The 26,874-nt window shown below is 35.5% G+C and overlaps 1 protein-coding gene across 1 annotated transcript in view; it reads left to right on the top strand.

The window, feature by feature from the left end:
• LOC108113663 (homeobox protein Nkx-2.4) overlaps positions 1–26,874 on the top strand; it is a 30,448-nt gene that overhangs the window by 2,844 nt on the left and 730 nt on the right. Inside the window, exons 2-6 of the mRNA XM_017224339.2 lie at positions 54–481; positions 1,923–2,134; positions 4,275–4,426; positions 7,295–7,390; positions 14,771–14,857. Coding sequence (XP_017079828.1) covers positions 168–481; positions 1,923–2,134; positions 4,275–4,426; positions 7,295–7,390; positions 14,771–14,857 — 861 coding nt within the window. The 5' untranslated portion in view covers positions 54–167. The remainder of the gene's footprint in view (positions 1–53; positions 482–1,922; positions 2,135–4,274; positions 4,427–7,294; positions 7,391–14,770; positions 14,858–26,874) is intronic.

The following is a 26,874-nucleotide window of genomic DNA, read 5'->3' as shown; positions in this document are numbered from 1 at the left end:
CATTATTGAACTCAGAGCATAAATGAAAAAGTTTAATTTTCTGTTGATTTTAGCTTTAATTTCTATCTATGGACTTGAAATGGTTTGTTCGTAAACACGCGGAGCTGCTACTTAAAATACATAATAAAGATCAACATTTTATAACGGCATTAAATTAGGCCTTGGTTATGAGTTTATCTTCAAGGGATTTATTGATACCAACCGCAATTTCCCAGCATCATCAAGTGGATACTTCTAGAAAATTAAACACGAACGAATCATCGGTACAAAACACCGTATCTACAGCAGCCGCCACAGCGGTTGCACATCACCACCACAATCTTTCAAATATTCACCACCTTCAAAATCTGCATAGTCAACATCAAAGTACTTTATTTAATAGTAATCACTCAACACCGTTCAGCGTGACCGATATCTTAAGTCCAATTGAAGAATCGTATCGCAAACTGGAACTGAACGGAAACCCCCCCTCTCCTTTTCGGTAAGTAAATAAATAATATCATATTTTAATTTAATAAAACTGGACTAAAAGCTTAACATTTGTGGCGAAATATCTATGGTATTTTTTGGACAAAAGAATCTTTTGTTTCTTTCTAAACTAGAATAGTCTTAAAACATATATATATAAATATATATCTTATATATTTTTTATATATTTATATATATATGATATATAAACTTGGTAAGATATATCATATATTTTTTTATATATATTTATATATAAAGTTTTTAAAACAATAGAGGAGATATTTCTCACATATCTGGGTGCTTAATTATTAACCATTTATGATAAATATTCAAAAGTTAAAAAATATACATATTATATAAATTCTTGATCAAAATTGAATTTTTTTATCAAGCTTATTAGTTAAAAAATCAACAAATTCTAAAGTAACTCATTCTACTCAATAATTATCTTTCGTACGAACTACATAAATCATGGATAATCCAGACGTACCTGTGCATTGTACGTTTATTTTAAAACTTGGTGTAAATTTTTCCAAAACCTGAAATCTGTGGCATTCATGAATAAAATTTTATAAAAACATAAGAATGAAGAATAAAAAAAAATTGTAATTTTAGAAAGGTTCTTAAAACACAGAAGATGACGTCGGCTTTCAAACAAAAAACAAATGAATTAAAAAAAACGTTACCAGCCCAAAAAAGTTTTCTTTTTCTAAACATTTTACTTAACATTCAACCTATTTTCTAAACTAATTAATTTGTGTAGACTTTTCTTTCGATTGGTAATAACTTGGTGTAACTTAACCAGAGCTTCTGAACAGATTTTTATTCTTTGGCTTTTACGAGTATATTAATAGTCACATTGGCACTCTTACCTGGTGGAATTCATATCATTTAAATATCTAAAGGATGAATATCCCCGTTAAACCCGTAGAAATGTACAGCGTTAAACAGTATGTAACAAGCAGAAATAAGCGTTTTAAATATATTGATATAATATATTGATTTAGCCATGACCGTCTATAATTTTCTCATAATGTTTTCCTACTTATAAATCAACAGAGTGACAAATAGTCGCGGCACTTTACATGAATTCATGTGTATGTTTTGTTATATTTTAAATGGTATCTAAAAAGTCAATTCATACTTTTATGTGAACACGCATTGTTTTTACTAATTAAATATATTTTTTAAAAAATATTTTTAAAAATTGAAGTATTGAAGTCATTAAGCTTATATCCAATTTATCTGTAAGGGTTCACATATTCCACTTACCGAATCTATCTTCCTTAAATATGTAATACTATAACGGCAAAATTTTTATAGCGCTGTTTTTCTTTAGGCGCTAGCGAGTTTTTTTAAGATATAGGTTCCACGTAAGAGTATTTAACAGTATCCAGTTAATGGATAATATCGAATAAGTATTCGATAAATAATTTATAAGTATAACATTCCAGATCCAACTCCAGTGGAAGCAGCATTAATTCCCCTGGAGCTTTAAATACATCAACTATGGCCAATCCCTATACTATGGGATCTTTATATCATAGCCCAGGTGTTCAAAGTTACTGCGGACCTACCGATAACCTATCTCTTGCTGGTCATTACACTGATATGAGAAGCTCTGCATCGTGGTATGGATCAACCGCGAATGATCCAAGATTTGCAAGTAAGCTAAAAGCAAATTCCATTGGTTTACTTAAAAACAATTATATTCTTGTTATTCATTGAATCATTAGATCGGTTAAGAATCATATTATAAAAACATCACTTTGACCAAACTAACCTACTTATTACCTTATTTATTTTTTATTTTTTGTTTGTTTGTTATGACCTCAAGTTAAAACTGTTCTAACTCAATAATACAGGAACAACTAAACTAATAACTAAAATATACAACTTTCTAAATGATTTTGAATTGTAAATTTCACTTGTCCTTGAAACACATTCACAATACCGCAAGCCTTTGCAAATTAAAAGGAACGTTTTAGTCAAGTGCTTCAACTACCCAATTATCAATTTAATGTAAACTAACGATGACTATACCAGAACCATTCAGAATTTCATTTATATACGAGTATATAAATTTTAAATAATAAAATCATTTAAAAATGTTTACTAAGTTTTGGAAAAGAAATATAGATAAAATAAAAGATTCCGACTTTTTGATTAGTCGATTAGGCCGTCTGTGCTAAAACCGATAGCTTAAAAGCTATCGATTTAAAGCGGTTCAAAAATAGACACGAATTATTACAATATTGTCCAGTATGAAAGCTAATTGCGCTTTTTATGTTTACTCCACTGCCGATCCATTATATTGGGAACAATTAGGTAAACAAGAGAAATGCTTCTGTAAAATTAATGCTTAAAATGTGCAGATGGACAAAAACTTCGTTTAATTGGCGTTTATAATAGCTTTCAGATACCTGCAAAAACGAATTTTAAAGGTACAAACGTCACATAATAAATGTAAACGCTATTACGATGTGTTAAAAATTTCCTCTTATAACTGTTAGAGAATGGGAGGGTTGTACACTTTAAATTCAGGTAAGAATTTAAAGAAAATAAATGATTTTGAATTTAGTTGTCATTGTTTACTTTAGAAATGGAAAGATGAATGTTGATTTTTGAGTTTATGACCCTACGGCATTAGGTTTTTGTTTTTATTGGAATATAAATGTATATAGAAGTGCTCACATAAATATATACATACCAGGTAAAAAGGCGTTTCATTTTGTATGCTTTTTTCAGACTAACGCTTAGGCTTACAGATTTAATCTTATTTATTAAGAAGTTTTCATAGAAATTTTACAGATGTTGCAAGGTAGCCATGCACTTACTAACGTCAGAAAAACACATCTGCCCACGAAAAGTGTTTCGAAAAAATTTGTATTAATGTTTTTTAGTTAACAACGATCAATTTATACGCTGAAGAAGTCGAAAACTGCAAAATAACGCTGTAACGATACATTCAATTCTGAAGAATATTGAATATTATGTCACTTATCAATAGCAGCATCATTGTCTACCTATTATTCCACCTTACCAACATTTCTTCTGTTGGAGTTCCTCTGCTAAATAAAAATTGTTCAGTTTCATTACATTTTTTAACGGTGGCTATTCTTAGGCAGTACCTTCTTCCCCAAACTCGTAACAAAAAGCTTTCATTCATATTCTGTTTCGTTCAACTATTATGTAAGTTATTATTGGGGTAGGTATCTCCATGTGTTTGCTTAATGTTGATCTTGGAAATATACGAGTATATATGTATGTACGTTTGACCATTTTTTTTAATCCAAAATATAGTATATTTCTAGTACTAGCAGCTGTTCTAGTACTAGCAGCTGTTTTTGAAAAAATTGATCTTTTGATCGAAAACCGCTTTCGCGATCGCTTGTCGTCATACAATACAAGATATATATATATCAAAATTATAAATACTTCTCTAAAATATGTTACAAGAAGAAAGAAATGTTTCCTATCCAATTTTTGATAAATTCCGAGATTTCGAGAATTAAATGTGAAAAAGTTGACCAAAGCAGGTAAAGGTTCTTTTATAAGCAAGCCACGTACCTTTTAAAGCCAACAATCTATTTATCCCAGGAACAATAAATCCTATAAAGCTATATAATAATGTGCATATTCTTGGAATATTTAAATATAAAGCCTTACATGAGCCTTTGTGCCAAGAAATTGTAATTCTAAAGCTGGTTACAACAGTACTAGTTATATTGCATAGTAATATTTTTAAGTTCAAATAAGATTTGTATTAATAAGTGTGATAATAAATAACAAAATCAATATTCCAGTATCTAGGCTAATGAGTTCGTCAGCCAGCGGGACAATGAGCCATATGGGGAATATGTCTGGACTAGCAGCTTGCAGCGTAAGCGATACAAAACCGCTACAGTTTCCATTAACACAAAGAAGAAAACGGAGAGTTTTGTTTACGCAAGCCCAGGTTAGTATTTCACATCTTTAATAAGTTAAAATTAACAAAGCCTATAAAAAAGAGAAAAAAGAGAATTAATAAGAGGGAGGTTTGAGTAATTCGAATAAAAAACCATGTTTCCAAATGAAAGTTTTTTCACTTTGGTTTTCCATATGTACACCCATATATTGATTTGAATAATTTTTAGTAGGGGCAGTTAAATAAATGCGAACTAGTTTTTTATAGATTACACCACTAATACGTTTTCATACTATTTTTGTAGCTTTTATATGTTTGAATAGATTTCTCTATGTATCCAAACGTTTCTGTATGATCAAAGCTATACGTAAATGTAAGATATCAGTCGTGGTTGTTAACAACCTTTTGTTTTTTCAATAAGAATTTATAAGAAATAATTTCTTACAACTATCCAATATTGGTATACAGCTAGAATTATAATTAAGTAATATGCATGTACATATGTATATGTACATATGTATATATAAAACCAAAATGTCATCACGAATTGCTTTCTTACTTCATTTTAGGATTATAATAGTCATAAAGTGCTTAGCTATACCAAATTTTTAAGAGGCGCTTTAAAATAGTCAGAAAATGGGCAATTGTCATTTTTAAGTACACAATATACATATGTATACATACAGTGATTTTTTGCGTAGAAAAATGTCTTTCTTATACTCACAGGTGTACGAATAAATTGTGCACTGTATGTATATGTATGCCTGGAAAATATTACAATGACACTGTGAATTTTCAAAATTCCGATGATTTCAGCATTTTTAAATTCCAATTAGGCTTTTTAGTATACATCGAATATCTAATTAATAATAATCTTCACGACAGTTAGGTGGTGCAAGAAAAATGGCCACACTTTGCCTTCTTAATCCGTTTAAATGAATAAGCTACTATTTTAAACAAGGAATAAAATTCACAATTCCGTAACAATTAATTCAAAAAATTATAAACACGTACATATATATAATTATCTTGTTTGCTGACTTCAAGTCTTATTTTCTTCTAAAATAGACTTAGGCTATTATTCTTTTATCGTAAAACAATAATTAAAATAAAATCAAAAGCTTTGTTTACAAAACTAGTCTCCTAGGCTTTGCTTCTTCTTAGGATAAAAATTATTATCCTAATATTTAGAAATACAAAACAAGTTTTATATTATATATTAATTTTTAAGTTGCAACAGGTAGAAAGAAGCACCTACGAACCTATAAAATGAATGTGAACAGTCATTTTACGGTACCGTTGCGAGCCAGTTTTTAAGGGGTGAATTTATACATACACACTTATGTATGTAAATAAGTATGAAGCACAACTCACCAAACGGTAGTAATAAACATACTGCATGGCAAGCAAACACTTGCACATGGTAAATAAAGCTCTCATATAACATTTGTATTTATTTAAGCCTTCAAGTCTTCAAGTGTACAGTAAATATAAAATACATTTCTCATAATAACCTTTCCAATATTTTTAATGGAGTTTACTCTTCATTTCTCTGAAGAAAAAAATAAATAATAAATAAATCAATGCACCACATACAAGGAATTCTATAGGGAGAACAATACTAAGTTTATTAAATGTTAAATCGTAGTCAATTTAATTCATTGATTAAAAAACCGAAGCAGTTCATTTTAACCAGCTATGAATGTTGGTTTATAAATCAAGATAGATACATACATACATACATATGTACATAGGTAAGCACGAAGGCAAGGAGAACCTTACATAAAATCTACAGTATGCCAAAAAATTTTTTACTTTGCGTTCAAAAAACCTCACTTTATATTCAATGTTCATTTTTTTTAATAAATATATAGCTATCATATAGAATGTGATTAATTAATAAGAGCTTGCACAAGTTTGACGCTCTTTACGCACTGTCTTTTTTCCTTGACTTGTCAAATTTTTATAAGCTTAAGTTTATATTTTTTATTTCCTCCCATTGCTAAGTTTTATTTATTTTTTGCACTTATAAATTAAGCACATTTTATATAATTGCTGCATATTTAAAAAAAAAAATTACATTAAATATAAAGTATTGTTTGAATGCATAGTAAAAAAATGCACTGAACAGTTTTTTGACATACTGTACATTTGTACATACTTGCATATGTATATACCAACAGTGGCTCGCAGCTTATTTCGTACAGTTACCTAAAAAGAGTTTGAGTAGATATTCCGGCTAAACTAAAAAGATAGCAAAAAAATTTGAACGCAGTTCTTTAACTGGGAATATTAACATGTTTATTAAACTAAAACAATTTTCTTAATCATAAAAATAAAAAATTTAATAACAACAACATTTTCAGGCATTTTCCATGCATATTTGGTGCAGCATTTCGTGCTAATATTTTGAATGTCCTCTTTTCTGGTTCAAGACAGCTTTGAGATGATTTCCCATGGATGTGATTTAGTGATTTCCAATGGAATTTTCGTCATTCTTCCATAAGAACCGTTTGCCGATCGTTTTCGTTCGAAATATTTCTCTTCCTTACAGCGATGCCCAATATTTTTCTGGCGTTATAACGACATGAGGTCATTTTCAGATAAGTCAGGACTTCAAATTTCCTGCTGAATGCTTCGTATCGTGTTCCTGGTAAAATCTTTTTAGTTTAGCAGGAATAAGGACTTAAACTTTTTTTAGGTAACTGCACGAAATAAGCTGCGAGCCACTGTATGTACCTTAATATGAATCTTTGTAGTACTAATAAATGATAAAACGTTAAATTAAAGTATATATAATACCCTTTTCAGTGATATAGAAATTCAATTTTTTAGTTATTTGATATTTCAAAAAAGTATCGTCATTATTTTTATTTATGCATGTATGTATCTAACGTATAACTTAATTATTTATTTTAGGTATATGAACTTGAAAGGAGGTTTAAGCAACAGAGGTATCTTTCCGCTCCGGAACGCGAACATTTGGCTAGTCTAATTCATTTAACCCCAACACAGGTAAGTTAGCCCTATTTTTTACATTTGTGCATACATATGTACATACATATGTATGTTCAGTCATATATAGCGAAGTCAATTGAGCCATGTCCGTCTATCCGTCCGTCCGTATGTCCGTCCGTATGAACGCTGAGATCTCAGGATAAGAGATACAAAGTTGAGATTAGGCATGAGGATTCTTGAGGTCCCTTCGCAGCGGACAAATCACGAAAAACTAAAGTCGCTGAAATCTTAGGAACTATTAGAGCTAGAAAGTTGAAATTAAGTATGTATAATCTTGAGATGCCAGCGCACAATGGTGGTACCATTATCCGGCCACTCCCACTCTTACGCCCACCAAGCCCGAAAGACGGTTTTCGCATTCTGTAGAAAAGCTGATATCTCGGTAACTATAGGTGATAGAAATTTCGGATTTAGCATGTAGTTTCTAATGACGTCCCAAATCCCCCAAGGCGAACTTTTGTTTCCCATCTAGCCACACCTACTCTAACCCACACAAAACCCGGTAAACCGAAAATGCAAAAATCTAGGGAGCTATAAAAGCTAGAAAGTTGTACTTAATAATAGGTATTTTAGAGAGTGGATTCTCTCTCCGGCCACGCCCACTCTAACGCCCACAAGCGGAAAACTTTGTTGTACATAATATTATAATCAATATCTTCGTTTGAGCTTATATAACATATTTTTGTCAATATCTTTTCGCATTACCAAAGAATTTTCAAATCAGATCATTATTTTTTTGAAGAAATTCAGGTTATAAGGCCTCACATGGGCAGTGACGTCACTGTCAGTTACTCATCATGACTTCTCTGACAATAGGTGGCGCTTTGTGAATTTCCACTAGCAAAATGAATATTTTAAAATTATATTACACAAAAAAATATATTTAAACGGTAAGCAATCATTTAATCAGGAACCTCACACTTTTTGGAAACTGATTATGTGGACCGATGAGAGTTCTGTTGAGTAACACAAATTTGCTCTCTATTAATCAAAAATATAGGAAAGAAAAAAAAGACCCGTATCTGAACGCATATCACACGGTGGCGGCAGTGTTATGTTTTGGGGGATGTGTTAGTTTTAACGGTATCTGTGATTTGGTACCAACCAATGGTACAATAAATCAAGGACAAGGGCAATATTTTCATGTCCTGAATAACCAGCATTCCCATCGGGTGACACTCTTATTGGGTAAGACTTTATCCTGAAACAGGATAATGCTCCATGACTTAAAGCAAATACCATTATGAAGTTTTTGAGGGACTATGAGGTAAAATCGTTAAATTGGCCACCCAAAAGTCACGATATCAACATAATCGACAATGTGTGGGTATACATTAAACGTAAGAGGAGTCCCAGTTTAACAAGAACGCGAAAAGAGACTGTGGCTAAAGTCGAAGACTTTGAACGGAAATTTCCATTGAAACTCTGCAAAAATGTAATGAAATGAATGCACTTAACAGTTTTGTTACTAAAATTCCTTTTCTAGTTTGTTCTGTTTTGTCAAAATAATTTTGTATTACCTTGTTGTTTTACTTATTATTGTATTCTATCTATGTATGTATTTTTGTCAAAATACTTTTCTCCACGGTTGAATGTATTTTTGTATGTTATTCCTTTTGCATTAATATATACATATACATATGTATATTCATGTAAAAACGGTAGTCTGTAAAAAAAATAAATACTTACATACATACATATGTATGTACGTCTAATTGGCTAGCACGGATTTGCTGAGCTATTGCGATATCAAAATTTTAGTTTTAAAATGATTATACATCTGGATGTATATGTCTATGATACATACATATGTACATACACACATTCACGTTTAGTATAATATCTTAGGTGCCCCACTACTGTTTTGTTAACACAATGCTTACTCCCTTTAATAACGATGAGCATGCTCGAACAATGACCACTTTTCAATACAGTTTAGGGGTGTGTTTTAAGTGTATTATACTTTTCATTGTTCCTTAATGCACTTTTATCTTTTAAAAATAGAGACTGTTGTGAATACATATATATATATGTACATATGAACATACATATATTTTTTGGTTTTATTTAGGGGTAATCAACGTTTTTAAGGGGGTATTCATTGAATAAAATTCTTGCACAGTACCTAAGGAGGGTGACAACACTCTTCAAATGTTTTTATTGTTATAACACGTCTCATCTTGAACCTTGTGTACAGACCGCAAAAGTAATTGCTTAACCTAATGACAGTTTAATATTAAGTGATCGGCATTGGTTAAACCCTTAAGATTATACAATTGTTTTACGACCAGTAGCCAACAAATACGTACAAACTGTTTACAAAGGAATTTAACTAAATTTTCATACAGCGTTCAAAATAGAACATTTTAGAACTGCTGAGTGCAAAAACATAAGCATAGGATGCAATTACTTTGTGTTCAAAAAAGAACATTTTAGGACTGATATGAGTGCAAAAACATTAGCATTGGATGCAATAGGAGGGAATAAACAATTAAAACTTAACCTTACACAAGTTTGACACTGCCAAGAAAGGTTTTATACGCTCACATTTTTCGATTGTTTTTTTCTTTTGAGAAAAACGGTACATTACCGTTAGCGATGCTTTTCCATTCGGGGAAATTTTTTCCCAAAAATATTTTATTCAAAAAAATGTCTTGTAAGAAATAAGTTTCTTAATTTTTTTTTCAAATTTGTTAAAAAACTTGTGAAAATGTTTTCTGTTTTAAGGTTGTGCGAAAAAAATGAAATGTTAAAGTAATCAGTGGATATTGCCTTAAATTGAAGATTGACAAACGAGCGTGCTTATCATGAGAACGTTTAGCATATGTAACGTAAATATTGATGGGACCCCTTACACGGGAGCTCAAAGAAGGGAGCGGTTCCCTCGTTATACCCGTTACCCGTTACATATATTAGATATGTATATTAGATTTCAAAAGTATGTAACAGGTAGAGGAATACGTTTCCGACCCTAAAACGTATATATATTCTTTATCAGGATCAATATCGAAGTCGGTTAAGCCATGTCCGTCTGTCCGACCGTCCGTACGTCTGAACGCTGAGATCTTAAGAACTATGTATAAGAGATACTAAGTTGAGAATAAGCAGTAATATTCTTGAGGTCCATACGCGGCGCAATTTTATTTCAGCATCCTGCCGCGCCCACTCTAATCCCGAAAAACTATAACAGTCTCGAGAACTATTAGCTAGAATGTTGGGATTAATGCGTTATATTTTTTCACAATGTGGCCACGCCTACTCTTACGCCCACAAAATACAGAAGACCGAAAATTCTTCAATCTCGGTAACTATAGGAGCTAGGGAGTTTGGATTAGACATACATATTCTTGAGATGGAATCGCACCCAAAGTGTTTTTTCATGTAGCCACGCCCTCTATAGTGGCGGCCACATTATTAAAATATATTTCTTGGTTGGAATTCTTTTAATATTTCTAGTTATCTATCTATTTTAAAATTAATGGGTATCTTACAGTCGCGGCACTCGACTATAGCGTTTCTTCTTGTTTCTTACTATATTATATTCTCTCTTCTTTTATTATTTTATTTTTTTGGATCTTTATGAATATTTGCGTTAGTTACATACAGCAAGTTGTCGCCCTATATAGAGTGACATATATACATAGTTAAAAAGGACTGGTCCCAAGACACTCCCTTGGGGAACGCCTGCGTTTATAAGACGTAGAGTTGACGTACTATTTCTCTGCTGCACGTAGAAGTATCTCTTAGACAAATAGGACAGCAGTGCAGTATTTTTTGTTCCCAAGTGCGAATACAATTTCAACGTTAACACTATGACATCGAACAGTGGTCCCGTGGCCTCTTCAGAATCCGAATTGATAACGTTCAAAATTGATAACGTTCAAAATTGGCCTTATCCACATTAGTACTATTTTTCAAATACTTTCGAGAATACGTCAATATACTAATGGGATGGTAAGGTGATAGCTTAGTTTCTTCCGTATTGTTTTGCTTAGTGAGTTCTGCACATTTTAATTGACTTGAGAAGTGGTCTAGCCTGAGAATAGCGTTATATATTAGTGTGAGAATTGCATGTTGGTGGTTTTAGGAATGATAGGCCTGCTTATTCGACAAGGTTGACCCAGTAATGTTCTCAACTTCAGTATGCAGAGATGGTTTTATAGGGCTGGTCTTGCAATTATCGGATTTGAGTTAAGATTCAAACTTTTCATTAAGCGTATGTGTGAACCAGAGAAGGCTACGAAGTCAATCAAGTCTGGGGTGTTCGGCTATCTGTAGGCCAGAATGTAGGCTTACCAGTTGAGAGAGTTGTTATATTATTTTTTCATGCGCATTCATATATTCGGATCCTTTTGAGTTAGTAAGTCTAGAGCCCATGGGTGTTGAAGTCGCCTCTCAATTCTTCAGAAAAGTTATTAAAAATGAGTTCTTTTATGGTAAGTCTTGCTGGAGATATATTTCTGTAATAGAGAAATCTGCATGCGTACATATAATCTCAATCATGGCTCTACTCTCTTTTTTACACACCTGTGAGTTTTGAAACAATGTGTCCGAATTCATGACGACGGTGACACCTAACAATGTCTTCTGCTTTATGAGGCTCATTTTTTGGGAATTCCTATATTGTTTTGTTGTTATTGTTGCGCCCAATGTCAAGAAATAACAGATTTAATTAATTTTTGAATACACGGCTTTTAATGTTATTTGTGGCTCTATAAGAATGCCCTTTGGACTCCACGTCTCTTTTAATTAATTAACATTCGTTGAGAAGTGCAATTTCTTTATTACGACCAGTAGCCAACAAATACGTACAAGCTGTTTACAAAGGAATTTAACTAAATTTTCATACAGCGTTCAAAAAAGAACATTTTAGAACTGCTGAGTGCAAAAACATAAGCATAGGATGCAATTACTTTGTGTTCAAAAAAGAACATTTTAGGACTGATATGAGTGCAAAAACATTAGCATTGGTTGCAATAGGAGGGAATAAACAATTAAAACTTAACCTTACACAAGTTTGACACTGCCAAGAAAGGTTTTATACGCTCACATTTTTCGATTGTTTTTTTCTTTTGAGAAAAACGGTACATTACCGTTAGCGATGCTTTTCCATTCGGGGAAATTTTTTCCCAAAAATATTTTATTCAAAAAAATGTCTTGTAAGAAATAAGTTTCTTAATTTTTTTTTTCAAATTTATTAAAAAACTTGTGAAAATGTTTTCTGTTTTAAGGTTGTGCGAAAAAAATGAAATGTTAAAGTAATCAGTGGATATTGCCTTAAATTGAAGATTGACAAACGAGCGTGCTTATCATGAGAACGTTTAGCATATGTAACGGAAATATTGATGGGACCCCTTACACGGGAGCTCAAAGAAGGGAGCGGTTCCCTCGTTATACCCGTTACCCGTTACATATATTAGATATGTATATTAGATTTCAAAAGTATGTAACAGGTAGAGGAATACGTTTCCGACCCTATAACGTATATATATTCTTTATCAGGATCAATATCGAAGTCGGTTAAGCCATGTCCGTCTGTCCGACCGTCCGTACGTCTGAACGCTGAGATCTTAAGAACTATGTATAAGAGATACTAAGTTGAGAATAAGCAGTCATATTCTTTTGGGTCCATACGCAGCGCAAGTTTATTTCAGCATCCTGCCGCGTCCACTCTAATCCCGAAAAACTATAACAGTCTCAAGAACTATTAGCTAGAATGTTGGGATTAATGCGTAATATTTTTTCACAATGTGGCCACGCCTACTCTTACGCCCACAAAATACAGAAGACCGAAAATTCTTCAATCTCGGTAACTATAAGAGCTAGGGAGTTTGGAGCCCATGGGTGTTGAAGTCGCCTCTCAATTCTTCAGAAAAGTTATTAAAAATTAGTTCTTTTATGGTAAGTCTTGCTGGAGATATATTTCTGTATTTGAGAAATCTGCATGCGTACATATAATCTCAATCGTGGCTGCTATAAAGCATTTTCTCTAGTACTCTCTTTTTTACACACATGTGAGTTTTGAAACAATGTGTTCGAATTCATGATGACGGTGACACCTAACAATGTCTTCTGCTTTATGAGGCTCATTTTTTGGGAATTCCTATAGTGTTTTGTTGTTATTGTTGCGCCCAATGTCAAGAAATAACAGATTTAATTAATTTTTGAATACACGGCTTTTAATGTTATTTGTGGCTCTATAAGAATGCCCTTTGGACTCCACGTCTCTTTTAATTAATTAACATTCGTTGAGAAGTGCAATTTCTTTATTACGACGGAACTAGAGGGATAGCATCTGGCAACGCCTACTCTAACGCCCAAGAAATCGGGAAAAACAGCTAAAGGGGGTTTTATAATCTGGCCTCGCCCATTTTTAATCATGGAAATTAATATTAAAATTTATGATTCGCTTTTATCTTTAATAACATTTGTTTATCTATACTAATACAAATACCAAAGAAAAACAAGAAGAAACGCTATAGTCAAGTGCCACAACTATAAGATACACGTTACTGTATCATACAGTTTTAAAATATTCATTTGGTAGCGTAAATTCACAAAGCGTCACCTTTTGTCAGAAAAACCATGTTGAGTAAGTGATTGTGACTTCACTGTCAATGTGAGGCTTATAGCATAGATTTCTTTATTAATATCGTAATCAAAAATAATTCGCATTGGGGCCAGAGTTTTTACAAAAAGCGAAAATCATCGTTTGATCTTGGTGGGCGTAAGAGTGGGCGTGGCCGGATAGTGGTTTTACCTTAAATTGCGCTGGCATCTCAAGACTATACACTTTACTAGTTTTTGAGATTTCAGCGATTTCAGTTTTTGTCTGTCTGTTATATTTTCTTCAACCAATCTAATATACCCTTTTACTTTACAAGTTACGGGTATATATACCCCTTCACATGGGCAGAGACTTCATACAGTTGTAAAACTGTAAATTAATTAGCTTGCAGATTTGGCTGCACACGACGTTAGTGAAAGAGACCACTTAAAATCAATACGATTACGATTTCTTTACTGAAGAATTTCTGTTAAAAGACCTTATATGAGTGGGATTGTTTAGTCTGAAAAATTAAATTTTAAATTTATGATATATTTCAATATGAGGCAAAATTTTATGTCTTCGACTTCTTATGGAATTGGAGCATAACTCGGTGATTGTAACTCTGAGTAAAGTATTGATTATAAGCTTGTAGTGAATATTGTTTTGAAATGGACAACCTTATGCTTATGCTTACCTGAAGGTGATCCAAAATAAATAAGCACTAATATTGCTGAAACTTAAAAATATTTTGTGAACGTATTTGGTAGAGTAGGCTAAAAACTGAAAAACTAAAACTAAAACTAAATTTATTTTTGTTTCTTTTTAAGGTTAAGATTTGGTTTCAGAATCACAGATATAAATGTAAAAGGCAAGCGAAAGAAAAGGCCATGGCTGAACAAAATCAACATAATCAGGTAAGCTTTTTATATTCACATAAACAATTTTTTATTTTATATTTTTATATTTTATATTTCAAACATATTAGAAAATTTCGTTATTTGATTGAAGTAACGAGAATTTCTTTCGGCTTTAGTCGTGTGGCAAGACCAGTTATTTTGTTAACAGAAGTCACCATATTAAACTAAGTACAGTTTTACGTTATAATCTGACGTTAACGTCAGAGCCTATGTAAGGCCTTTAAACCCAAATAGAACTGCACGATCATGTCTAAATCAACTTATCTATTGTTTCTAATCAAGACTACATATACAATTTTTAGAATTAGAAGCCCTTCCTGTCCTCCTGTCCTTGTAACGTAACGGGTAAAAACATTTCTCTTTGTCTTATATCGCCCACGGTTATACCGAGCTGACGAAATCGGATACCGCACCATTAAACAGTGCACTGCTGTGGTTGCTTTTAATGGCCAAAATTCAAAAAACCTCTATAGAAATATGAACTCAAAATGTAAGCAAATCACATCCGAATTGTCAAAATTTAGTACTGAAAAACCAGTTTTGGCCGGAATTCTAACGGAACTTTCTTAAAAAAGAATGGAATGCGTAAACACTTGTTCAATTACACAGCACAGCGTCGTTAAATTGGTTTTTCATCAAATCAAAACTGCATTTGAAAGTGGTCGAGCGTACGCAAAAGATGTCCGATTTCAATTATTTAAAATGAATTTATACGTAAACACATTTTCTTCCGAAATTAATTTGATTTATTTATTATTATACCCGTTACTCGTAGAGTAAAAGGGTGTATTAGATTCGTTAAAAAGTATGTAACATGTAGAAGGAAGCGTTTCGAACCCTATAAAGTATATATATTCTTGATCAGGATCAATAGCGAAGATGATTGAGCCATGTCCGTCCGTCTGTCCGTATGAACGCCGAGATCTCAGGAACTATAAGAGATAGGAAGTTGAGATTAAGCAAGAATATTCTTGAGGTCCATACGCAGCGCAAGTTTATCAGCATTCTGCCACGCCCATTTTAATGCCCACAAATCTCGAAAAACTAAAATCGCTGATATGTTAGGAACTATTAGAACTAGAAAGTTGAAATTCAGTACGTATAATCTTGGGATGCCAGCGCATGTTATAGTGATATCATTATCCGGCCATACCCACCCATACGCCCACCAAGCTCAAAAGACGGTTTTCGCATTTTCTAGAAAAGCTGATATCTCGGTAACTATAAAAGATAGAAAGTTCGGGTTAAGCATGTAGGTTTTTATGATGCCCCAAATGCAAATTGTTTTTTCCCATCCCACCGTAACACCCACAAAACGCGGAAAACCAAAAATGCAAAATCTCGGGACTCATAAGAGCTAAAAAGTCAGGCTTAAGAACACGTATTTTAGAGATGCTACTTCAACTGTTCACAAGATTTCATCCAGCCACGCCCACTTTAACTCCCACAAACCGCGGAAAGCTGTGGCGTATATAATACTATTATGAATGCCTTCGTTTGGCCTTGTATAACTTATTTCTGTTAATATCTATAACATCGGAACATTATTTCGCTATTTATGATGAAATTTAGGGTCACACATGGCCTAAAATGGTTTGTGACGTGCCTATCAGTAACTCAACATGGTTTTCCTGACAATAGGTGGCGCCTTGTGAATTTTTACTAGCAAAATATTTTAAAATTGTGTTAAACAGAAACGGATATCTTATAGTCCTGGCACTCGACTACAGCGTTTCCTCTTGTTTATCACTATATATGTTGCCTAATATATTAAATACTCGCTGGCATCACTGGCCTGAAATTCGCACTGATGTATTCTTTTTTTTTCGTTCCTCCGTTAGAGTTATTGAAAGATTTTGTCAATTATTTGACAGCCAAAAATAGGAGAGACATATTATAGTCGGTGTTCCGAGCCAACTCTAAAGCTAAGGGCAAGTGATTCTTATCTCTTGAGACCCCATATGAAGGCACCCAGAACATTATTTCAAATGTCATATCATATACCCTGCCTAACCATTTTGAGCTGTTTCGGAAGTAGCCGAAGTAAAGCCTAAGTTCACTTTTGTTTTGGCGATCATTACATTCAAATTGAGTACTGTATTGCGATACGTCAGTGAGGGTTTTAGCGGTCCGCAAATGACTTCTTTAAATGCACTTAGCATAAGCTTAACCAGCAGCGTGCGGTATCCATCTGCCCAGGAGAAAATTGGTAGTTGGATGACAAGCTTCCTGGTTACCCGGAAATGCTATCCTACAAAGACTACGGTGATAATTAAGTTTTTTAAGGAAAAGTAGCATTCTTTGTATGTTGTCTGGGTCAGGGTTGCTAAGGATGCTTAGGGCGTTAGTGTTTCTAAATATGGTTTGTTTAGTTTGTAGGAGTGATGGGCACGAGTTTAGAATATGATTTATTGAAATGTCGCCTTGGCAAAACGTACAAATTGGTGTTGAATTTGTTTCTAAATAGTGTTGGTGAGTTATCTGTGTGTGTCCTAGTCGAAGTCATATTTATTTTTATTTATTTGATATGTATGATGCAGTCAGTATCCATATCATCTAGTTTGTCGTAATCGTGGTGGTGATGAAGTTGAACAGTTTGGCTTGATGGTAAAGATGTTTTGGCTAATCCGGTGGTTGTTGCCTTCAGTAAGGTGATAAATGATCCTGATGTGAGTATGGTGTGCAAATTTTTATGTTTGGTTGTGTTGTGTCTGTGTGTATTTATATGAGTATTCGGTCATTGAGGGTTTGTTGTTATCTGAGTTGTGGGGTTTGCAAGTGTTTTGGCATAGGTGTTCCTCAATTTAAATCCGTGTATTTCGAAATAAATACGTTGGGCCGTTTTGTGATCAACTTTTTTTTTTGATTAAATAGCTGTTAATTTTTGGTTTTTTATGAAAGTTGGGCATTTACGGTCGATTGGGCTGTGCTGATGGTTATGTTCTGGGTTGTTTTTGCAGTTTATTCATTTTTTCGCTTTTGTATGTTTTTCCGTCGTTTGTGTTTTTTATTTCTGAGCAATTAGTGCAAGATTCTGAGCTTTTGGATATTGGTGCTGGGTGACCATAGCGAAGGCATTTTCTGCATCGGAGTGCAAGTGGGATATACTCAATTGCTTGCAATTAATGTGCAAATAATGTGCAAAATTTTGCTGATAAAATTTTCGGTTTGCGCGAAGCTAGGCTTAACACTGTTTTGGCACGACTTATCTCTTCGGAGGTTGAAGTTGTACTGTTCTCTGCATTATATTTTATATAACTTATTTTGAACATGGTTCATTTACTTAAACTATTAAAGTTGTTTGGTAACACCTAGAAGCACTCTAAACCGGGAATAAATAGGGTTTCTATTTATACTTCTGGCCTAATAATGACAATTCGAATATTTATCAACAAAAATGGATTTATTGGTTTTGAAAGTATTCTCCATAAAGATTTATACTCTTTTGGAAGCGCTCAAACCAATTGTCGAAGTACTTTTTCCATTCCGATTGAGGAACCTCTAAAATATGGTTTTTGAACGCTACAACAGCACCTTCTGACGACGAAACTTGTTGCCCACGCATTTGTCCTTTGATGTGCGAAAATAAGAAGAAGTCATTGGGTGCCAAGTCAGGGCTGTACGGCGGATGACCCATTTATTCCACGTTTTGGCTGGTCAAATAGCCACGGGTTTGAGCTGATGTTTGAGGGGTCGCGTTATTATGGTGCAGAAAGATCCGTATTTTCTTGTTCGTTTTTCGAATTTCTCCGAAAACAGGCGACCATTTGCTTCGAAGTTATTATTCCACGAACAACGTTCGTTGGATTTGACTTTTAGAAAGACCCACACAGTCGATTGCTGTTTTGTTTCGGGCTCATAAGCATACATCGACGATTGTCACCTGTGCCGATCTAATAAATGAATTTTGGTGCACCGCAAATGTATTTTTTCAAAATTTCTTTGCACCAATCCACACGATCCTTTTTTTTCCTATCTAGCCACGCATACTCTAACGCCCACAAAACGCCGAAAACCAAATATAGGAAAAACTAGGGAACTATAAAAGCTAGAAATTTAGGCTTAGGAATACGTATTTTAGAGATGCACTGCAGCTCGAGGTAAGTTTTCATCAGACCACGCCCGCTCTAACGTTTACAAACCGCGGAAAACTGTGGCGTTCATAATATTACAGTGGATGTCTTCGTTTGACATTGTATAAAATATTTTTGGCAATATCTATCTATTTACCAACGATTTTTCAAAACGGAACTTTATTTCGGTATTTAAGATGAATTGAATGTTATAAGGCTTCAAATGGGCACGTCACTATCAGTTACTTAACATGCTTTCTTTGACAATAGGTGGCGGTAACAGAAATCTTATATTCGCGGCACTCGACTGTACCGTTTCTTCTTGGTTTAAACTTTGAACTGGTCACTTGCACTTGCCAGCTTAAAGTATGTTTAATACTAATTTTACACACTAAATTACTCATTTTACAAATTTTAATTTTGTATTGCAATGTACATCTTTTTATAAAAAGAGTTCTACAAAAACTCATCCAAACTTAAAATTTTATTTTAATTTGAATTCACCTTTAAACTAAATTGGTTTTGTTTTTGGCTTAGGTATTAACCTAGCATGGTTAAACTCGATCATTTTCCTACATGCTTAAGCATGACTTTGAGTAAAATATGTCTTATAAATTATCAAAATTGTTGAGGAGCCACATAACTAATTATAATTTGGTATATTTATTAGTATGTAAGGAATTTCTTCTTGACATGGTTTGGTCTCACGAATTTTGGATCTCTCTCTTTCTCTCCTCCTGACCACGAGCAGTCGACATGAATAAAGCGTAAATTCTTACGTAATTGAGCATCTTTCTATCAAACCAATGCGGAAAATGGTCTTACAAACCATTTAGCGTAATCTATTCACCATCAATCAACCAAATTCGGAAAATTGTCTTACAAACCATTTAGCGTGATCTAATCACCATCATTGTTTGTTCTTTCGAGCCGGATTACTTCCACATCAACAAACTGTTTAAGTGAATCCACACGACATGGAGCAACAGACGCTTAAACGTCTTACCTAAGCACGTGGTCGGCCAAAGGCGACCGTAACTCGCTTGGTCAATTACAGCAAGAATCCACCCCCAGAGAGCACGTACTCCGGAGTCGGACACGGCTTAATCAAGCCTTCAGAAGAATAGAGGAGTCCTAATGAAATGCACTTGTACGATAAGGTTGAGAGTTTAGGATCCTACCGAAGACTTCCAAGCGTATGAGGAGAAGTACCTGCGTACGCTTACCTTATTCGCTTCGTTAAAGAGTGACCTTCAGCAAAGCTCCATAGCTTAAGCGGATCACAACATGGCCACATTGCTGCAACAGCAAAGAGAGTTCTTTCAGCGATTTTTTGAGAACGGAGCACCTAGCTTGGCCACGCCGCCGCCTGCTGGAAGCTTGCCATTGATGCTCCTGCAACCACGGAGAATCCTGCTACTGATGCTCCTGCAACCACGGAGAATTCTGCCACTGTAACCGATGAACCTGTCACCGATAAGCCTGTCACCGATGAGCCTGACACCGATGAACCTGGTCACCGATCGTCACAAAGTCAATCGAAAAATTCAAACTTCAAACTTCTGGATGGAAACTTGGTCGCCCAGACGGAGTACAGCAACTCAATACCACAGTCACCGGGACTCAAAAGAACCACATGGGCCACAGCTTTGGTGTATGCTCTAAAACCTTAAAGGTACTTACACAATTTGCAGTGTGCTATTGGATAGCGGCTCTGAGCTATCCTACGTTTCTGAACGATGTGGCAACGCACGTTTACCCTCAAAAATACTAGATTCCGGAATATCTTCCGTCAAGGCCGAAACTACTAGAGGATTGGCAACGCTGCCAATGGTTTCATTGCATAAAATTGTTACAGCAGCCCATGTACTGGGCAAAATCACATCATCACTTCAACGGGACGACAATGACGAAACAGCCTTAAGGATCATCGATGGACTCCAGTTAGTTATGCACTGATTTTAAATGTTCGATTTCGAGATTACAAAAGAGAGATATGTAAATGCGTGAGCTGCATATATAAGAGTGCGTATGGCGAATTCAAAATATAAACATATGATTACAGTGTGGGGTAGTTATGTAGAACAAGTTGGCAAGAATTCAAATTATTAGGCAAATTAAACAATGTTATTTATGAAAACAATAGTAATTAAATGGTCCAAACAGTGTTCAAGCACAAATTTCCTCAGGCAGTGGCGCTATCTTACAGATGGGTCTTTGAATGGTTCCATTTTTTACCTTGATCTCGGCCACTCTTACTCGTCCATCAGCTCCGACATGCGTGTTGGTGATGCGACCTAGGATCCATTCCTGCGGAGGTGTGTTATCCTCATGAATTATGACCATTTGGACAATTTGAATGTTGGCATTGGGTTTAAGCCATTTGGAGCGGGCCTGAAGCGTGTGTAAATAATCACGCCTTCATAGCTCCCAGAACTGTTGGGTCAAGTACGTTACGCGCTGCCACCACGTAAGATAGGATGGTCTGCTCCCGTCAATTGAAGGCTTCGGTACGGACATCAAAGAGGACCCAATCAGTTTGGGTCCTCGGAGAGGACTGCCATTGGTCCTGAGTTTAAGATTGCTATGTTTTATTTGACACCTTGCTTCGAAAGCGGTATGATGTGGCAAATGGTGCACATAGATCGACTCCAGCTACAAAAAAGGTCGTTGTGAATGAAAGCGATCAACTGGGAATGATCCCATTATTTGTTCCATTAAACGAGGCTTATAATGGTAACAGTGTGTGCAGCGCCGTACAATCTTTCGAACAATTTCTCTTGCGTTTACAATCCAAGCCTGAAGTCGGAAGGAATCCAATGAGAGCCTTTAGTTCAGCGTGCATGTCTACCGGTGGAGATATTCAACAAACATCAATGTGAAGCAATGATTCTTTGGAAGAAGAACAGGAATCTTGGCATCGAGTGAAATGGGCGCCTTGGCTAAGCGGCCTCCTACACGTAATAGTCTTATAGAACAGTTTGATCCGTCAGTCGCTGCTAGGAACGGATTTAGTTTTTGAAATTCGGGTTAAAATCTTGCTTACCTTTAGCTGCTGGATTTCGCTGAAAAAGGTCTTCTGCTGAATATGTGTGCTGGTGTATGAATTACATCGACTAAATTCCATTTCCTGTTGACCTTGATTCTATTGAAAGCGCGCAACACAAAAGCTATGACTCGCAAAATGCGCGTATAGGATGAGAATTTGTTGATAACGGGGTCGAATATATCTTCCTTGCTACCACTATCGTTACATGTGAGGACTGTTGCTTTTCGCTGCTCCAACTCTTCATTGGTCTCCTGAGAATTTGGTACTGGTTGAGGCCATTCAGATAAGCCCTGACGTAAGAAGCTTGGTCCACGAAACCATGTAGTTTCCATAAGCTCGTACGCTTCGCCCGGAACGTTCCTCCAAGTAATGTTTGACGTGGTTGATTGCATCTCAGAAATCCGGTTGGCGGCAAAACAGCTTAGCCTCGACGAGTGCATGGTTAACCACTGAAAAAATGTTCTGGAATCTGTCTAAAAGAAAATGTTATTAATGTATTTTTCGAATTTTTGCTTAACATTGGCCCATGTTTGACACAATAAATGTGCGGCGCACAATTCTAGCCGCGGCAATGAAATTGCCTTTATTGGGGCCACTTTAGACTTGGCGATGATTAGCATTGATTTAAACTCTCCCCTGCCCTAGCAAATCGTACAAGTGAGCTACAAGTGAAGCGATGATCCTTGTGTTCCACTTTGCAAGCTCTAATCTAGCCTTAGAAAGTATGCTGGTTACCTCTGCAGCCTTGAGATGTAGCTCTTCGACAGTGTCTGCTCCAGTAAGGAGCTCATCGACGTACATATCTTCTTTAAGTACGGCTGCTCCGATGGGAAACTGATTAGAGAAATTATCCGCAATATATTTCAAGCTCATGATTGCTAGAAATGGTGCGCAGGACATGCCGTACGTGACTGTGTTGAGCTGAAACAATTCCAAAGGGGCAGCTGAGGATTCTCTCCAGAGAAGAAGTTGATACATACGATCGACTGGTGACACTTCAAACTGGCGATACATCTTGTAGATATCAGCTACAAGTGCATGACGATGTAAGCGAAAGACAAGAAGTGTTAAGATAAGATTCAGCTGGGGGCTTAGCCCAATCATCAACAACTCATTCAGAGAAAGGTTCGACGTTGTTTTGCACGATGCTTCAAACACAACACGCAGGTTGGTAGTCGTGCCTTCTGATCTAAGGACTCCATGATGCGGGATTACATAATGGGACTTTTGAGAGTCGAAATCATATGCCAATTGCATGTGATTCAAATCTATGTATTATCTCATGAATTGAACGTACAGCTACAGCGAATTGTAAATTGTTCTGACATCGCCTATGCCAGTAATGTCATACTTCTGTTTCTCGAATTTGAGCTGAAGGAGCTTGGCCAACTCTTCAGAAATGAAATTTATTTCAATACTATTGCCGTGGGAATTAAAGCGCGCCTCGAATGACGCGAAAGCATGGAAACAGCATGTGTGGGTTCCCGCTGTTGCTGAGATGTGTCGGAAACAATTTGTGTTGGTTGCTCTGGATGAGCTGTTCTATGCAGAATAGTTGATGTAAGCCTTGACAATCGCGACACCGAGACACCGACAAACAATTTATCCACAGAACGGATTGCTTGACGAAATTCAATTTATCCTGCCAGTCTAGTAAACCAAATGAAGGGCACTGAGTGAGAGTGATCAGTAGCAGAACATTTTTTACAACCACCCTGTGCCGTAACAAAGGCTCTCCTATTCTGCGTGGGCCTCTTCATTGACTTCTCATCAGATGATCGTTTGACGTTGCTCTCCAAATATTGACAATGACGGCTTAAACTGCGATAACAACCCTTCCAAGTAGGCAACACCTCGTATTCCTAAATCAATTTTAGATAAAACAAGATGAATTAGAATTGCGATCATAACTTCTGCTTCTGTTCCTAACGACAACAACGATTTACGCAGCGCGGAGGCGGTATCCAAGATACAGCGAAGAGCTGTGGGATCTGATCTTTTCATAATTTAAATATCGAATAAGCTAGAAATGTGCTCTATGAAATTCAAAACTTTTTTATCGTAGCGCTCCTTTAACTGCTTTAACGCCTTTGGATAATTGATTTCGGACACTTGAAAAGGTGCCAGACCAGACAAACAGCTAAGCAAGTAGTTAAATTTGTCAACAGCTGATATTGAAGCGTCATCATGTACCACGCTAGTAAAGGCAGTGATAAACTTCATGTAGTCACCATACTTGCCGGCCGTCGTCAGCCGCATACAGCCGTTCGATCTGTGATTGAATTTGAAGAATTTGTTTAAAATACGATTAAAAAATTTGTGACTGGCATTCAATGGCAGTAAGGTCATTTTGCGGTTCGATACGAGCTTTGAGATTATTCCTTTGCTGTCTTAAAGACACGAGTTGAGTATCAGTTAGTTATTTAGCGAAAACTAAGTGTGGAGCAATTATTGAGTGATGCAATACCTTATCCAAATATGTTGGCAATGCCCTTTGGCTCAGAGGGAAAAAACAAAACACTCCGATGCTTGGGAGAGTAACTGCAGCTGCACAATTATGTATACATATGGGCAATGCCCTTTGGTTGAGAGTGAAACTACAAAAAAGCTATTGCATTTGCGAGTCTAGCATACAGTTTTTCGTCCTCTTTCTGCCGCTGTTTCTGGCGATGATTCCGGTTATCCAACGATGCTTCCGGAGAGCCAACGAAGATGCCAACCGCACTGACAATAGTTCGATGAGCTGCAGAGGGAGTGGTCCCAAGTGTAAATAGAATTTATTGTGGGACTTGCCGAATGCAGAGTCCTATCGGTCGCCAAAATGTGAGGATTCTGCCCAAATGCAGAGTAATTAGAATAAACGTCCGAGTTGTTTCGATATCTAATATGCACTCATTTTTAATGTTCGATTTCGAGATTAAAAAAGAGAGATATGTACATGTGTGAGCTGCATTTCTAAGAGTGATATGATTACAGTGTGGGGTAGTTAAGTAGAAAAAGTTGGCAAGAATTTAAATTATTAGTCAAAAGTCAAAAAAAGAGTCAAAGTTATTTATAACAAGAGGGAATGCTATAGTCGAGTGCCGCGACTATAAGATACCCGTTACTGTTTTAAACAATTTTAAAATATTAAATTTGTTAGTGGAAATTCACAAGGCGCCACCTATTGTCAGAGAAAGCATGTTGAGTAACTGATTGTGACGTCACTGCCCATGTGAGGCCTTATAACCTAAATTTCTTCATAAACAGCAAAATAATGTTTCGATTTAAAAAATCTTTGGCAAATCGATAGACATTAACAGAAATAAGTTATACAAGGTCAAACGAAGGCATTCATAGTAATATTCTAGAATCCACAGTTTTCGGAGGTTTCTGGGCGTTAGAGTGGGCGTGACTGAATGAAAACTCGTTACAAGTTGCAAGATTTTTGAATTTTTGGTTTTCCGGGTTTCGTGGGCGTTAGGGTGGGCGTGGTTAGATGGGAAAAAATTAGTTTGCATTTGGGGCATCATAAAAACCTACATGCTTAATCCGAACTTTCTATCTCTTATAGTTACCGAGATATCAACTTTTCTAGAAAATGCGAAAACCATCTTTTGATCCTTGTGAGCGTATGGGTGGGTGTGGCCGGATAACATTGCCACTATAAGATGCGCTTATACATAATTATACATAATATACATGGTTAATCTCAACTTTGTATCTCTTATAGTTCCTGAGATCTCAGCGTTCATATGGACAGACGGACAGACAGACGGACAGACAGACAGACAGACAGACGGACATGGCTCAATCGTCTTCGCTATTCATTCTGATCAAGAATATATATACTTTATATGGTCGAAAACGCTTCCTTCTACCTGTTACATACTTTTCAACGAACCTAGTATACCCTTTTACTCTACGAGTAACGGGTATAATAATAATTAAATGAAATTTCCATTAACTTATGATGTCATCGAACAGACATTTTACTGGAAATTAAACAAATTTGGTACGTTTTGTCAGGTGATAAAAAATATGACACCGATGGAAATATTATTGCCATCAGCTCGATCTTTGGATGGATAATCACCTCTGTTGCAATGCCGCATTCATTAACCGCCAACACGCTCATTACTACTGTTGACATAAACGGCTCTCTTCAACGTTTTTGGGAAATCGAGGATAACACTGAGAATCCACAACGAGACCCTTCGCACGAAAAGGTGGAGAAGCACTTTCTGACCACACATTTACGAGATTCAGACGGCAAATAATTGCCTTTCAAACACGAATGCCAAGAGTTTGGAGATAGTCTGCAGGGCCACTGTCTCATGCTTGCTGTATAACGTCGCCTGCAGCGTGATAAGGAGCTATGCAAGCAATAATAAAAATTTATGAACGAATATCTAAGCCTAGGTCATATGCGTACAGATCTTAGCCCGGAGACATTTCTCGCTCCCCTGCGTAGTTTTATCTTCCGTCGAGGCAAATGTACCCACATATCCCCACAACGGTCGCAACTTTTGTGAGCAAATAAGGTGTTAGACGATTTGTATGAGCGTTTAGAATAAAGTATTATATATATATATATATATAATATAGAGCGATATCATGGCAATACGTGAACCAAATCCCCTTTAGCTTTTCAATTAAAATGGTTTTCTTTCTCGGTAATCTAACAAATATCCCTCGGAAATTTGTTGGATTCTGAAGTTACGAACTAATCCGTCTAGTTACAGGAAAGAGGCTAACAGGTCTTCGATAATCTATTTTCTTTAAAAGACTTTTTATTCACATCCTTATTACTATTTCACCGAAATTATCTTGGGTCTTAGGCTTACTTTTGTAGGTCAAGGAACGTTTTTACCAAATAGTTTTTGGTTCAGTAGCAAGGTATATAAATATAT

The sequence above is a fragment of the Drosophila eugracilis genome, unplaced genomic scaffold, assembly GCF_018153835.1.
Source record: "Drosophila eugracilis isolate 14026-0451.02 unplaced genomic scaffold, ASM1815383v1 contig_135, whole genome shotgun sequence".
Lineage (NCBI taxonomy): Eukaryota > Metazoa > Arthropoda > Insecta > Diptera > Drosophilidae > Drosophila > Drosophila eugracilis.
Note: the sequence above shows the minus strand (reverse complement) of the source record. Positions and strands in the feature narration are given on the sequence as shown.